Raw genomic sequence first — 15,247 nt, forward strand, 5'->3', positions numbered from 1 at the left:
ATAGAATGTGACTATGTTAGAAAGGATGGCCTTCTTCTTTTCATTCACTGCTATATAGTCCCTAGACTTAGAACAGAGCCTGACATGTGGTGGGGGAGCTCAGTAAATATTGTTGAGGGATGTAGAGCCCTCAGGGAAGGTTGCACAGAGAGCGTGAGTTTAGACTTAAGAAGCGAGGGGGTCACCAGGGAAGCCGTGGAAGGGAAGGAGCAAGCAGTCAGTGCAAAGGCCCTGTGGCAGAAGCTTGCCCGGTCGGCGGAGGAGCAGCGAGGCCAGTGTGGCTGGAGGGAGTTGATAAAGGGATAGCTGTGGGGAGCCCGGTTGCTCCAGATCTCGTAGGTCGCCGCCAGGGATTGGGATTCTCGTTCCGGGGTAAACCGGGAGCCACTTGGAGGCGTTTGAGCAGGGCAGTGCCGCGAGCCGACCTGTCTTTTAGGAGCGGAACCCTGAGCCCGTGGGGAGAGCGGAGCAGCGGCAAGAGCTGAGGCAGGAGAGCCGGTGACGAAGTGAGTGCGGCGGTCCCGACGGTCGGGGGGGGGGGGGGGGGGCGCGTCGCGAGATACGCTGGCGCAAGGGCGCTGGGTGGGAGGGAAGCGGAGGCGGCAGAAATGGCTCAACTTCCCGGCGGAAGAAACCCGGCCGTGGTCTTGGCAAACCGCTCGGCTTTCCTCCGAAAAGCACCTTGAGAATCAAAGGAGGTCGGAACCCGAGCCAAGGGTGCGGCGTTCCCAGGTTCCGCGCTGACTCAGCCTGCGCCGGGGTCCTCCCCGCGCCCCCGGGCCGCCTGGGGCAGGGCGCGCCCGCGAGCCCGGGGTGCAGAGGTGGCAAGAGGCTCGCCGGCCGATCCGGAGCGTGCAGGGGCCGGTCCCGTGGCAGGACTGGGCTCGGAGGTGTGTTTCCTCTGGAGCCTGTTTCCTCTCTTCTGGCCAGGGGAGGGATTCGATTTTGCAATTCGGGGGCCAGGTCAAGTTAATGGTTATTCTGCAGGGCTGCCCGGAGCCCAGTGGGTGAGAAGGTGTAAGGATGCCGCGGCGGATGTGATACGGGCCCCGCGGCGGATGGCTCCCCCCCCCCCCCCCCCCGGACTTCGGGGACGCGCTCGGCCTCCCCGCCTCGATGTCTGTGTCTGTTAAGTGAGCCTTCGAGAACGTAACGGGGTGAAGCAGGCGGAAGGCTGTTGTTACCCGAATGGGGCCGTACGGGGAGGGTTGATACGATTCGCCTGCTCTCCGCTTGTCCCCGCCTCCTCGGGGGCAGCGCGGGGTGGGTGGTTGTGCACCGGACGAATGGGGTCCTGGGCAGGTCAGAGTGGGCTTGTTTTCGGCAGTTCCAAAGACTTCCTGGAGGAGGTGGCACCTAGGGAGCGGGGTTTTGGATTTGGGTGGCAAGGGCACCCTGGGCACCGGGGCAAGTGCCGTGGGAGGAGGTGAGCTGATCTGCCTTCCCGGAGTGCACTCGTGCGTGGGAGAACACGGCCAGGCCTTGAATGCCAAGGGCAGGAATTCGTATCTGAAGGTGGTCGGGAACCCAGCGATGATCACGCTCACGCTGAGCGCCTCCTGTATGCGCTTGCCCTGCACCGGGTCTAAATCTCATCCGCGGCTCTGCCCAGGAGAGGCTGTTAACTATTCCCATTGGACAGCTGAGCAAGCCGAGGCACCGAGATGTCGCTGGAGGCCGCACAGCTAGGAAGCGACGGACGTGGGGTCCAGTGAGGTCCGTCCACACCAGCGCTGCCTGTAAAAAGTGCAAATCATGAATGTGAACGCCTTGTGTGATTTGAAATTTTCTAGGAGCCACGTTAAAAAAGAGCCACATGGGGCGCCTGGGTGGCTCAGTCGGTGAAGCGTCCGACTTCGGCCCAGGTCACGATCTCACGGTCGGTGGGTTCGAGCCCCGCGTCTGGCTCTGTGCTGACAGCTCGGAGCCTGGAGCCTGCCTCCGATTCTGTGTCTCCCTCTCTCTCTCTGCCCCTCCCCTGCTCGTGCTCGATCTCTCTCTCTTCCAAAAATAAATAAACGTTAAAAAAATTTTTTTTTCTTAACACGCCAGGTGCTTCTGGAGACTGTTATTTCTCCTTCAGAGGAAGGAGAATATGGCCTCCTCCGAGAGGCCTTCCTGGACTGCCCTGTTTGACGTGACGGCCCTGTCACTCTCCACCTGGCTTTATTTTCCCCCAGTAAGCGTCAGGGCCTGAAGTATTTCCTGCGAGGATTTGTTTATCTGGTGCTCACCAGTGCCCTCTGCCCCGGCGCCATCACCTCCGCCAGTGCGGGGACCTTGCTGGCTTATTCTCTGCGCTCAGGATGCCGAGGGGCCCCCGCAGGTGCCCCGGGAGTTTTGGGGGGTGCTGGTGAATGGTTGGGGCGCGTGGTGCATCTTTCCACGATCGTCCGGGAGCCCCAACGTCGAGCCTGAGGAGCGCCCCGTGGGGTCCGGTGGGTGTGCCGAGGGGCGCGGAGGTGGGCCCACAGCCTCCCTGCCGGATGCTGTCCCCATTCTCCCCGGTGCCAGGGGACCGAGGATGTGAGCTTTGGGCCAGGATGCCATCCTGGCTGGGTGTGGGTTCCGGTGACACTCTGGTCACTTAGCTTGGCCTTGGCCCCTGTATTGGGCTCCGTAAGTGTCCCCCCCCCACCCCCCCACCAAAGACGTGTGCGTTCTAACCCCAGTTACCTGTGAATGTGACCTTATTTGAAAATAGGATTTTTGCCGATGAAATTAAGGTAAGGACCAGATGGGCCCTAAACCCAACGCGAGTTTTTTTTTAAGAGGAGAGGACACACAGGAAGGCTAAGCTACAACGGAGGCAGAGGTTGGAGGATCGTGGCTGCCCGAGGCTGGGGAGCAAGTCGGGACCCCCCTTCCAGATTCCAGAACGCTCAGGGGCAGCGTGGCCCTGCCCACACCTTGGGGTCAGACTTTGGCCACCCCCCCCTACCTGTGAGAGAACAAATGTGTGTTGCTTCAAGTCCCCCCTCCCGCCCCCGGAGTGACTTCGTCTGAGCAGCCGGGTCGGGGGGAGGGGGGCCAGCTGAGGCTTCCGGAGTGTGGTTTCGCCGGGGGTCGTGGATTCCCTGGCTCTCGGGATCTGGCGAGCGATGCTTTTCCGGCCTCTGGACTGAGGTCCCGAGCTTTCGCCACCGCCGGCCAAGGGTGACGGTAAGGTCCCCGGGAGCCGTGGGGCCCTCTCGGCCTCTGCCCACTCCTCAGCTCAGAGCTCATCCCGGCCGCGCGCTCGAGGCCAGGCTGGAGGTCTGAGGCCCTGGAACAGCACCCAGGCGGCCCCTGGCCTCTTCCTGCCTTCCTTGGGCCTCCGGTGACGCGCGGGGCTGGCCCAGGACCCCCCAGCCCATCCCCCGCCCGGCTGTCCCTCCCTGGGCAGCGTCTGGAGCACCTCCCCTCCTGGCCTGGGGAGGCGATGGGGGCCAATGGAGGAGCCCGTGGAGACCACCCTCGCGGTCTGTGACATCCACGTGTGACCTCCATCGGCCTCGGTCCTGGCGCTGCGGCCTGGCCCGTGAGGTGGCGGCTGGCTAAGCCTCAGAATGCGATCACGACTCTGATTTGACAGATTGACTTCACCGAAACAGAGACCGATAGCCGAAAGTCAGCGTGAACGAAACGTTCATTTTTGCCATCCCGCGTCCCCTGGGCCGCTGTCCCGGCCCAAGCTCGGCCCCAAGGAGGCCGTGCTGTGTACTTAAAAAAAAAAAAATCTCCTTAAGTAGGAGCTATTTGAAATATATACAAAGGAGGGGCGCCTGGCTGGCTCAGCCCGTTAAGGATCTGACTCTTGATTTCGGCTCTGGTCGTGATCTCACGCTTCGTGGGATCGAGCCGCGCCTCGGGCTGTGCGCTGACAGCTCAGAGCCTGCTTGGGGTTTTCTCTCTCCCTCTCTCTATGCCCCCCCTCCTTCAAAATAAGTAAATAAACTTAAAAAATATGTGTACATACAAAGGAGGAAGCAGATAGCCGCTCTCTGGTAGACATTTCCATGTTCCAGGGCTCATGTTGCTTGTTGACTCAGCAAAAATTTGCTGAGTGTCCGCTGGGTGCCAAGCACTGTCCTAGGCCCTGGGGATACGTCAGTGAATCCACGAACAAAGCAGACGAGGATCCTGTCCTTGTGAGTTCATGACCTAGCAGGGGAGACGGAGAAAGAACAGTGGACATAGAGTATGCTGGAAGGCGACAAGGGCCATGGGAAACACAGTTTCAGGGAGATCAGGCGAGAGATCTGACTATGTGGTCACCTTAGGAAGAACATTAGAGGCAGAATAGCCCGTGCAAAGGCCCTGGGGCAGAAGTGTCTGCCAGTCGGCCATCATGACAGGGTTGAGTAAATGACAGGGACAGGACAGGACGTGAGTCCTGGAGAGGCCACAGGGGCCAGACCAGGTGGAGGGACTTGCCGGCTGGGGTGAAGACGACAGCTTTTAGGTTCATTTTATTTTCAAGAAATACAAGCTTACACAGTATGTTGTATGTTTGACAAATCGCTGTGAAAAGGTCCCAACCGACTGTATCTTTCTGAGGCTCGTCTTTTTTTCCCAAATCGATCTGTTCGTGCTCTGTCTCTCAAAGATAAGCAAACATTAAAAAAATTAAAGAAAAGTATGTTTTAAAAACATATTCGCTGTCGATGGATGTTCAGGTAAGCCGTGGTCCTCAAGGCGTCCCGCCTGTACACGGGCTGCGTCCTCTGCTAGGAATGCCCTCTCCCGTCTTCCTTTCCCGGCAAAGCCCAGCTCACTCTTTCGGTACTGGGCTCACGTGTCTGTCCCCTGTTCCGGGCGGCCTCTCTGACCGTCCAGGAATGGGCTCCTGGCGGGTCTGGTTCGGTGAGAGGCGGTGGTGCCCGGCAAGGGCTCACCTTGGCCCTCTCTCCCAAGTCTTTGTGTTCCGGGCTGTGATCTTTGACCTTGGGGGGAGGGGGAGGGGGCTAGACTCTGTCATATCAGGCAAAAGGCCGTGAGCTTGGCTAGCGCTGCTGTCTAATCAGCTGCTGGGTCCAGATGCCTCTGTCCCGATGCCGATCAAAACCAGTGCAAAGTCTGCCCCCTCCTGCGGGTGGGGGGTGGGGCAGCGACAGTGCCGGGGAGGAAGAAGGGTCGGTCACTTCATGCCGGGTGACTACTTGCCTGACCTTCCGGATGCCCCGGGCTCTGCCATACCCTGTTCTGAGCACCCTACCTCTACAGACGCACGTAAACCTCACCCCAGCTCTGCGAGGTGGACCCTACGCTCGTGCCCATTGTATGGATGTGGAGGTTGAGGGTTCACAGAGGAGCAACGACTTACCCACCGTCACCCAGCCAGAAGGCAGAGCTGGGTCATCGAACGTTCCCTGTGAGTGAGCGGGTGAATGGGGTGGAACCCCAGAACTAGAAGCCCCTTCTGCTGGAGAGAGAGAGGGAGGGACACGTGGCTTTGCCTGGAGGTTCATTTCTTGGGTCGTGACTTGTCCCCAGGGCAGGGTGAGCTGGACAGCGGACGAGGAACGTGGGGTGGGCTTCTGGGATGCTGGAGTTCCGAGGGCTTCTCCGGGTCCGGCTGAGAAACAGGGCTGGGGAGGGAGGGGAGGCAGGAACCGGAAACACTCTTCGTTTTGTAAAACCCCTCGCTTGAGGTATGATTGACGTTCTAAAGAGCTGTACATATTCAGTGTGTACAACTCGAGGAGTTGCGGTAAGTGATCGCCCTCCAGCCCATCGCCGCGGTGTGTGTGGAAAGACCCCCCCCTCCACAACTTTGCGCGTGGGTGCTCTTCCTGTTTTCGTTTCGCAAGCCCAGCAAGCCCGGCGATCTCCCATAGGCCACAGCGTTTGCAATTGACAGGACTGCGTCGTCTCCTTAAATATTTGCTAAGAGGGTAGCTCTGGTGTTAGGTGTTTTTATCACACACACACGCACAGGAGGAAGGAGCTGGGACCGACGTTGCGTTCTCTCCTGGCGGAAGCCAGGACAGGCAGGGACACCGTGTGTGTCTTTTCCGTGTGGGGGAGGCGGTGGCTGAGACGGCCGCGTCGGGACTCCCTCCCTGTGGGCCTGTTGTAGATTTGACGATTTCCACGCTGGGCGACCCCCTGCTCCCCCCCCCCCCCCCAGCAGCCTCTCGCCCAGCCCGCGCCCACAGGAGCTGTGGGGTCGCCCTCCTCCAGATGGTGCCCTGGCGGGCGTGGCACAGGGGTGGCCCGTGAGCCAGCGGTGGCCCGAGGTGTGTGATTTGGCTCCCAGGAGCGTTTGATTTTGAAAAAGAAATTGTCGCTATTGAAGCAGTTCGGAGATTCCACAGAGTCCTTCGCTCAGATCACGTTTGTGAGTCAGCTCTATTTGCGTGTATCAGATGTCGCGTTATAAACATGGTCCCTGTGGCTTCCGTGGCTGGTAGGGAAGATGTGTTTGCCAACAAGTGATTATGACACCCTGAAATCCAGATTTTGTGGTCAGTCTTCCAGTTTTTTCTTCTTGGCAATGAATTCAACCCGTCTTCATTTCATTGCCATGTCGGTCAAACGCGACACAGCCGAGCCACTGGCGCCCATTGTACAGATGGGAAAACCGAGGCTCAGAGATGACCGTCTTGCCCGCGTGGTCCTGGGATCCGGCCGCCTTCAGATCCGCTCCTCTCCCGAGTCTGCCTGTTGGGGACAGAGGGCGGGGCCTGGCTGGCCAACTCCTGCCTTCTGCCTCCTGGACCCGAACCTGCGGCTCTAGCCTCTGCCTGTTGGTTCTGGCTGTTTGGGCACAGTCGGGGCGTGGCTGTCCTTGTTCTGGAAGGCCATGTTCAAAGGAACCTGGAAGGTGACCCGTGCTGTGTTGTACCTCACTTTGTGATATTGGGCATCTGTCTCATGGGCTGGCTCCCTGTGACAGACCCAGGCTCTGAGGCTTCAGGGGCCCGTGATGTGGCCGGGCCACGTTGGGGGGTGGGTTGGGTGGTCCTGGGGGGACCTCCCTGTGACACTAGAGCAGGGCTTGCAGAGCTGAGGAGGGAGGCAGGGATTAGAGGCCACTGTATCTGACAGACAGACTGCAGACCTGTTTTCTTCGGCTCTGTCTCAGCACCTCCCTGCCTCAGGGCCTTTGCACTGGACATTGCATCTGTGTGCCGTCCTCCTCCCGCCAAATCCACGCGTTCCCCTCGCTGCCCTTTGTTTTTATTCTGTGTTTGTTTTTGTTCTATTTTTGCTGGCGTTTCACCTGTCTACTCCGTTTAAAGTTGCAATCCCCTTCCCTATCGCCGCCTCTCACACGGCCCACCTTTTACCTTGGTGTGCAGTACCTGCCTTTCCCCGGCTAGGTTAAAGAGGCCACGACGCTGGGCATTGGGGTCTGTCTTGTTCTCTCTGGTATCCCCAGCTCTTAGAAGAGTGGCTGGTATGTAGCAGGTGCTCAGGAAAAGTTTGTTGAGGGGCGCCTGGGTGGCGCAGTCGGTTAAGCGTCCGACTTCAGCCAGGTCACAATCTCGCGGTCCGTGAGTTTGAGCCCTGCGTCGGGCTCTGTGCTGACAGCTCGGAGCCTGAGCCTGCTTCGGATTCTGTGTGTGTGTGTGTGTGTGTGTGTGTGTGTGTCTCTCTCTCTCTCTCTCTCTCTCTCTCTCGCTCGCTCTGCCCTTCCCCCGCTTGTGTTTGCTCTTTCTCTCTCTCGAAAACAAATAAGTAAACATTACAAAAAAACTTTAAAAAAGGAAAAAACAAGTAGGAGTATCTCGCCGATGAACGGACACTCCGGAGCAGTGCGTGTGCGGAGAGCGCCCTCTGGGTGCCCGGGTGCGGCCCGGCGGTGCAGCCTGGCTCCCGGCCACGGTTCTAGCCGCCCGGTGGGGTGGGCACCTGTGGGGACCCGGATCACGCTCCTCACGGACGTGTTCGTTTTGCCCCCACAGAATGTGCGCATCGACCCCAGCAGCCTGTCCTTCAACATGTGGAAGGAGATCCCCGTCCCCTTCTACCTGTCCGTCTACTTCTTCGACGTGGTCAACCCCAGTGCCGTCCTCCTGGGCGAGAAGCCGCAGGTGCGGGAGCGAGGGCCCTACGTGTACAGGTGAGGAGGGAGGGGACTGGGGGGGGTCCGGGTCGTCACCCCATTTTACAGTTGAGGAAACCGAGGCCCCCGGGAGCGGAGAGGCTTGCTTAAGGTCAGTCTGGCTTTCTCCAGTCCGTGCCCTCGTGGTTGAGACCGTGGACTCTGGGGAGAGACCTCCCGGCTTTAAAAACTGGCTTTCTGATTGCAGGACGGGGCGGTCTTTCCTCGTGCCTTAGTTTTGCCGTCTGTAAATGGACGGTAACCGTGTCCACCCTGGGGTGGCTGTGAGGTTATGAGGACCGGATGAGATGGCGGGGGGCCCTTCGGACGGCGTCTGCCCAGTAAACGTTAGTTGCTGGCGTATTATTACGGTTGCTGCGTGACCCTCTTCCGTGGGTCATGGTCTTTGGGAGAGGGCGGCTCGTTGAATCGGCTGGAGCGGTTTTCTGAGAGAGGAGGGAGGGCTGTTCCAGCGTGAGACCCAGTTCCCGGCTCCTGCCCGTTCTGCCTTCTGGGACGAGTCACGTCGCAGAACTGCCGACCGGGCTGGTCCATGAAAGGCTTCGGGGCTGAGCCCGCTTTGCCAAAGTTCCTACTGATTTCTTCCTTCCGGAAGCATTTATTGAGCAGCCCCTGCGAGCTGGGCACCGTGCCAGTCGCTGTGAGAGGCAGACCCAAGCCCCTGCCTCGCAGAGCTGACGGCCCACGAGAGTAAACATGCGGGCCAATCAGGTGGCCGTAAGTGTGGTGAGAGGCACGCAGGGGAAGCCTGGAAAAGTGCTGGAGGGATGGGTGTGGGCGGGGTTGGTCTAACTGGAGGGTCACGGGGGGGGGACCTCTACCAGTGGAGCGCTTCCCGAGGCCTGGGTGGTGAGAAAGGGGTGCTGCTATCTGAAGATCCGGGGGGAGGAGGGCCCCAAGCAGATGCGGCGGCAGGTGCAAAGGCCCTGAGGCAGGCAGAGTCTGGTAGTCCGGGAAGGACAAGGCCTGTGTGGCTGGCCTGGTATGAGTGAGGGGGGGAGAGTGGCAGAGACAAGGCCAGAGCATTGGATGGGGTTGGGTGTCGGGGACCTCGGGGGCCACACTAGGGGCTTGATTTTATCTTGTCCGCAAAGAAGGCTTGTTGGGGAGAGAGTTCCCACTTTTCAGACTTTGCCCGGGTACCTTGTAGAGAATGGGTTAAACGGGACAATAACGGATCGAAGCAGCTGAGACTTCGTAGCGTCTCCTGTGCTTTGGGCCGCTGTCGGGTGGGTTGACGGGCACCGACCCACTCGGCCCTCACACAGCCCTACGAAGCGGGTCTTGTCATCGCTCCCATTTTATAGATGGGAAAACCGAGGCCCCGGTAGTAAGTGACGGAGGCAGGGTTCGAGCCTGGACCCCGTGTCCCCAGAGTGCACATTCTTAACCACCGTGCCACACTGCGTCCCTCGGAAAAGCAGCCGCCTGCCGGGGCGGTGGGGGGAGGCTGTGAAGGAGGTGGCACTCGGCCAGGCGGGGGGGTGGGGTGTGTGTGTGTTGGGATCCGGGTGCTCTTCGGGGTGGCCCCGAGGAGCCCCGCGGAGGCTTGGGCGCCCGTTCTCACGGTGGGCTCAGGGAAGGCGGCTGGGGGCCCTTGGCTCCCGGCGGGTGCTGTGTCCCTGTGCGGCCAGGACCCGCTGACCCCGACTTCCCCGCCCACAGGGAGTTCAGGCACAAGAGTAACATCACCTTCAATGACAATGACACCGTGTCATTCCTCGAGTACCGCAGTTTCCAGTTCCAGCCTGACAGGTCCCACGGCCTGGAGAGTGACTACATCGTCATGCCCAACATCCTGGTCTTGGTAAGGCTGCCCCGGGCCGCGCCCCCCCCCCCCCCCCCGCCGGCCCTCATCCCGGTCCCTGCGGGTCTCCGTCTCTCTTCTCACCTGCCCCCCGCGCAGGGCCGTCCTGCGTGGGGCCCGGCTCTCAGCCCATTGAGTTTCCCAGGTGCGTCCTTTCTTACTGGCTTGGGGGGCCCGGCCCAAGTCCTTGTGTGTCCTTTCTTCGTCTGCAAATCTAACATCTCCAAACGGAGGTGCTGGTGGGGGACTTCCTCGGGCGCCCCCAGGTCGTGTCACTGTCTGCAGCGTTTGCAGGCGGGGCCTCCGTCCTCTGCAGCTGGGCCACAGTCGTCGCTGGGCTTGCAGACTGTGTGCCCGTGGGCTGGGGTCCCCGAGCCCACCTCCAGGCTCGCCGACTCCCTGGGAGGGCTCGCAGGACCCCACTGTGATCTGTTACGGAGGAAGGGTGCGGCACAAAATCAGCAAAGGGAAAAAGGCGTGTGGGGTGGAGGCCAGGACTCCCCCACGTCCCCCGGCAACAGGCTGTGACAGCGCACGTGAATGAAGGCTTATGCCCCGGGAGACCTCTAGACACTCCGTCCCCAGGGCTTTAATCGGGGGCTGGTCACGGAGGCACCTTCTGCCTGGCACCCACCGACATCCAGATCCCCGGAAGGAAAGCAGTGTTTGGCATAAATCATACTGTTTGTACAAGGAGTCCAGGCACAGAGAGCCCCCCACCCCCACCCCTTATCAGTCAGAGAGGGGTGGGAACCCCTGGAAACCCAAGTTCCCAGATGGCGGCCAAGGGCCAGTCTTGCCAGCAGGCCTTTCTAGAGACAGGGGGCTCACGCCTGTCGTGTTAATGCTCTGCCAACACGCTTAGTGTTGATGGGCCTTACACACATTACCTTGTCTCCTTGTCGGTGATCCGGGGGCCGGCCCTCGGCTGGGCCCTGGATCCGAGGCGAACTCACCTGCTGAGTCCGTTGGACGGACGGGACAGGGGAACAAATGCATCCCGAAGCTTCACAGCTGCCTCCCCCAGAGTTCGATCCTTAAGCTTGGCAGCGAAGACGCTTTGCCCCACCGATCAGGCGGGCACAGCCCTCCCGAGAACTCCCAGGGTTCGTGAGCATTCGTGGAAACGGACACGCTCACGTCCTGCCGGGGGGAACTGGGAGGGGCCGTCGGAGGGTAGTGACTTTAAATAGAAATTGCACCTTGCTTCCCACCTCAGAAACTCCACGGGTAGGAATGTGTCCTCCTGATAGCATAACACACACAGAAGATGTTTGTACCCGCGGGTATTCATTTTGGCAACCGCGTCAGAGCAGATTCCAGAAACAACCTAAATATTGTTCTATCGTGTGCAGTTTCGTTGCGGTGGTTTATTGCAGCCAGGCGGTGCTAGGACCTGGCCCGGCAGTAGGGGGCGGGGATGCGCGCGGTGGGCGGGGACGGGGGCGGTGGGCGGGGCCGTAGGTGGTGGCTCAGAGCAGTCCCTAAGGTACATCCAAGGGGGAGAAAGGCGGGTACAGAACACAAGCAGAAGGCTATCACCATTTATAAAGCAGCGGTCCTTGCGTGCACGCCCCACGTACACACGTGTGCTTTTACGTATTTTGAACGGGGGAGCAAACTTCTGTAAGGGGCCAGACAGTAAATATTTTAGGCTCCGAGGGCCACGTAGTCTCTGTTGCAACCGTCCAGCTCTGCCTGCCAATCCACAAACAGCCAAAGACAACACCAATGGGTAGACGTGGCTACGTGCCAATGAAACTTTGTTTCGTATGGACACTGAATGTGCGTTTCGTATCATGTTCATTGTTTTGAATGCCCTTTTCTTCAACCGTTTGAAAACATAAAATTGTGGGGCGCCCGGGTGGCTCGGCCGGTCGAGTCTCCCGACTCCAGCTCAGGCCGTGGTCTCGCGGTTTGTGAGTTTGAGCCCCGCGCCGGGCTCCCTGCGGTCAGCACAGAGCCTGCTTCGGAGTCTCTGTCTCCCTCTCCCTCTCTCTCTCTCTCTGCCCCTGCCCTGCGGTCTTTCTCTCAAAATTGAGTAAACGTGAAAAATATACAAAAATGTTCTTGGCTCTCAGACCGTACGGGAACAGGTAGTGCGCTGGCCTGGGCCCGGCGTGACGTCCAGGGTGGACGGACCCGTGGCATCTAACCTGTCGTGTCCCCGGGCTCTGCAGGGCGCGGCGATGATGATGGAGAACAAGCCCATGAGCCTGAAGCTGATCATGACCTTGGCGTTCAGCACCCTCGGAGAGCGTGCCTTCATGAACCGCACCGTGGGCGAGATCATGTGGGGCTACGAGGACCCTCTGGTGCACCTCGTCAACAAGTACCTGCCAAACATGTTTCCCTTCAAGGGCAAGTTTGGGCTCTTTGCGGAGGTAAGTGCGGCTCGGCGAGCAGTTCGGGGGCCTGGGTCGTGTCCTCGTTGCCACGGCCTGGAAGATGGGTCAGCGGCCTGCTTTTCGGGCTGGCCGGGGACCTGGGGGCATTGGGTTGTCAAGGGCAGAAAGCCTAACTCAAAGTGGCTTAGGACAATTAGAGAGTTTGCTGGCTCATCAGACTGGAAACTCCAGGCCTGTGCTCAGGTGCGGCTGGACACTTGCGGCTGCCGGCAGACGAACGGAGACCGGCGGCCGGGCAGGCGGGTCACGAGTGTTGACCCCAACGTTGCCCCGGGCTGCCTGCTTTCCTCTTGATCTCGACCCCTGATAGTCCGGTAGGGATTGGGCTCCTGAGCCCTGGGCCGACGGACAGCCTGACCTTGGCTCCCTCAACCGCAGGTTTCAGCGAGCCCTCCGAGTGGCTCCAGCCTCGGCCTCCCCTTTGGGCGCTGCTGCTCTGTGTTGGGGGGCGCGGGGGAGGCAGGCTGGGATTCCGCCCCTGGCACGTGATAGACACTCACTACGTTTTGGCAGGTTCTGAGTGGGTGGGTAAGCTGGCAAGTTTGGGGTTAAGTGACATGATTCCTTTCAAAGCGTCTTACAGACTCGTAAACAAGTGAGAATTATTGCAAAGCGAGTAGCAGCCGCGTAATCTATGTTTGCGTATAACGGAAACCCCGAAATAACATCCCAGCAGTGACTGTTCAGTGTTGGTGTGGTGTCTTCATATCCTTCGGGGATCCAGAGTGTTTTTCTACTACTCTGCTCTGCTATCCTTACGGTGTGGTTTTCGTACTCCAGATTACCACATGGTCCCGTGTGGCTGCCGGAGCGCCCGCGGCCGCACCCACCTTCCGGGAAGCAGAATGGGAAGGAAGGAGCGGTTGGGGATGGAGAGGCAGGCAAGGGAGTGGAGGACGAAACAACATGACCCAGCTGTCTCCTTCTTTGGGAGGGAGGAAACCAATTTCCACTTGCTTTCCCTTGGCCAGAACTTAGTCAAGTGGCCGCGCCTAACTGCAAGGGAAGTGGGGAAATGCAGCCGAGAAGGCTAAAGGCCGCAGCTGCTGTGCTGATGCCCTGAGTAAGGTTTGGGTTTTGTTACGAAGGAGGAAGGGGAGGCTTCTAGATTTCACCCCACGGTCACTCATTTCTTTGTGTGCTTTGCGTGTCTTTGCTGTGAATTAGAAATCTGTTTCTAGGAAATCTCCTCAGAGTGCCAGAGCCTGGGGCTTTCTGTCCAGAACCTGCTCCATAACAAACATTAGGTCCTGTATCCGTTAGGATAGACCAGGTTATGCTGTGTAATAAGCAGCCCCAGAATCTCAGAGGCTCGAAACAGTAAGTTCGCTCCTGGCTTGTATGCTGTGTCCAGTGTGGGTGACCAGGGGGTGGTCTGCTCTTTTTGGCCACTTCAGGGACCCAGGCTGAGGGAGGCAGCAGCTTGACACACGCTTCCACGACCCCTGCAGCAGCGGCAGAAAGCACAGTGACATGTGCGTGTGCTAGCTCCTAAAACTTCCACATGGAAGTGGCGTTTCCGTTGATTGGAGACGTCCCATGACCTTGCTTTATTTTAAGTCTGGGGGGAGGGGGGCATTCTGCTATTCCCCCCGGGGAGGAAGAGCAGACTCTCCTTGAGTCAGGAAAGGAAGGTGGGACGCTTTCTAGGAGGGACGCTGGAATCGAGTGCCTCTTCTAGAAAGCCCTCTTCTGGAAATGCTCCCTCCTCTTGGTCCCCAGGCACCGGGATGCAGCGGTGAACAAGATATTGAGGCCCCTGTCCTCTGGGTGAAGCGGGGAACGGCCTCTAAATAAACGGGTGTGCTCGAGGGCCGGGCCCGGGGCCTCTGCCCCTGTCGCGAGGCTTAAAGACGCCGTTCTCTGTTGTTGTCCGCAGCTGAACAACTCCAATTCCGGGCTCTTCACCGTGTTCACGGGGGTCAAAGACTTCAGCAGGATCCATCTCGTGGACAAGTGGAACGGGCTTAGCAAGGTGAGGGCAAGGGGCGGTGCCCTCCTGCTCGGGGGCCGGGCAGGAGCCACAGAGGCCACCTGTGCTGGGCTCCTTGTTTCTCTTGGAACTCCGGAGGGTGTTCCCCTCTGGAGTGGAGACCGTTCTCGAAGTCGGGCATTTTGCCTGTGGTCGGGGTTCAACTAGCTCTTGGTTCTGAACGGGCGGGTGGGGAATAGAAGCTCTACTTACGGAGCACCTAGTGTATACCAGGAAGTGAGTTCTTTCTTTCCTTTTGTCGAATTTACAAAACCACTTCAAAAAGACTACGCTGATCCTGTAACCACCCGTTGCATTGAAAGATGTAATTACACTAGGAACACAGGAAGGCGCTCACATTGAAAGGATAAGACAACAGGGGCGCCTGGGTGGCTCGGTCGGTGAAGCGTCCGACTTCGGCTCCGGTCAGGATCTCACGGTTTGTGAGTTCGAGCCCGGCGTCGGCGTCGGGCTCTGGGCTGACAGCTGGGAGCCGGCTATAAAAATTAAAACAAAGAAACGAAAAACCAGTAGAGACAGATTAAGGGCCCCCTGCACTGGGGCACAGCGGGGAGTCCGCGGTGTGCAGTGTGGGGCCTTCCTGTCCTCCTCTGGCCCTCCCCCGCCCTCCCCCGCCCCCCCCCATCTGTGCCGGGAGCGGCCAGATCACCCTTTGCAGCCGGCAACAACCCTTCCCAGTGGAGGCTCTCCACCTTCTCTGGCTTGTGTTTTCAATGCACAGATACGCGCGTGCACACAACAGAGGGCCACAAGGGGAGGGGTCTGTTTTGTTCTTTCCAGGCCTCACTTCCCAGAGGCAGCTGCTGGGTTGAGATCGCCCCCTGGGGGACGGGGGCACCATGATGATTTTAAATATTTTGCTTACCGTAGATGTTTTACAGTAAATACGGCAAATGTTTCACTCACCCCCTCCCTTACCTGTGTTCTGGTGACGTCCTCCCTGAATGGTGAGGATGCCGGAGTCTCACCTCTCACCTCCCTCCTCT

General features: G+C 59.2%; 1 protein-coding gene across 3 annotated transcripts in view; it reads left to right on the forward strand.

The window, feature by feature from the left end:
• Window positions 1-15,247, forward strand: part of SCARB1 (scavenger receptor class B member 1) — a 64,147-nt gene that overhangs the window by 25,513 nt on the left and 23,387 nt on the right. For all 3 annotated transcript variants that reach the window (XM_027044219.2, XM_027044216.2, XM_027044220.2), the window contains exons 2-5: window positions 7,893-8,050; window positions 9,719-9,860; window positions 12,041-12,244; window positions 14,148-14,243. In XM_027044219.2, coding sequence (XP_026900020.1) covers window positions 7,893-8,050; window positions 9,719-9,860; window positions 12,041-12,244; window positions 14,148-14,243 — 600 coding nt within the window. The remainder of the gene's footprint in view (window positions 1-7,892; window positions 8,051-9,718; window positions 9,861-12,040; window positions 12,245-14,147; window positions 14,244-15,247) is intronic.

This window comes from Acinonyx jubatus, chromosome D3 (genome assembly GCF_027475565.1).
Source record: "Acinonyx jubatus isolate Ajub_Pintada_27869175 chromosome D3, VMU_Ajub_asm_v1.0, whole genome shotgun sequence".
Classification (NCBI taxonomy): Eukaryota; Metazoa; Chordata; class Mammalia; order Carnivora; family Felidae; genus Acinonyx; species Acinonyx jubatus.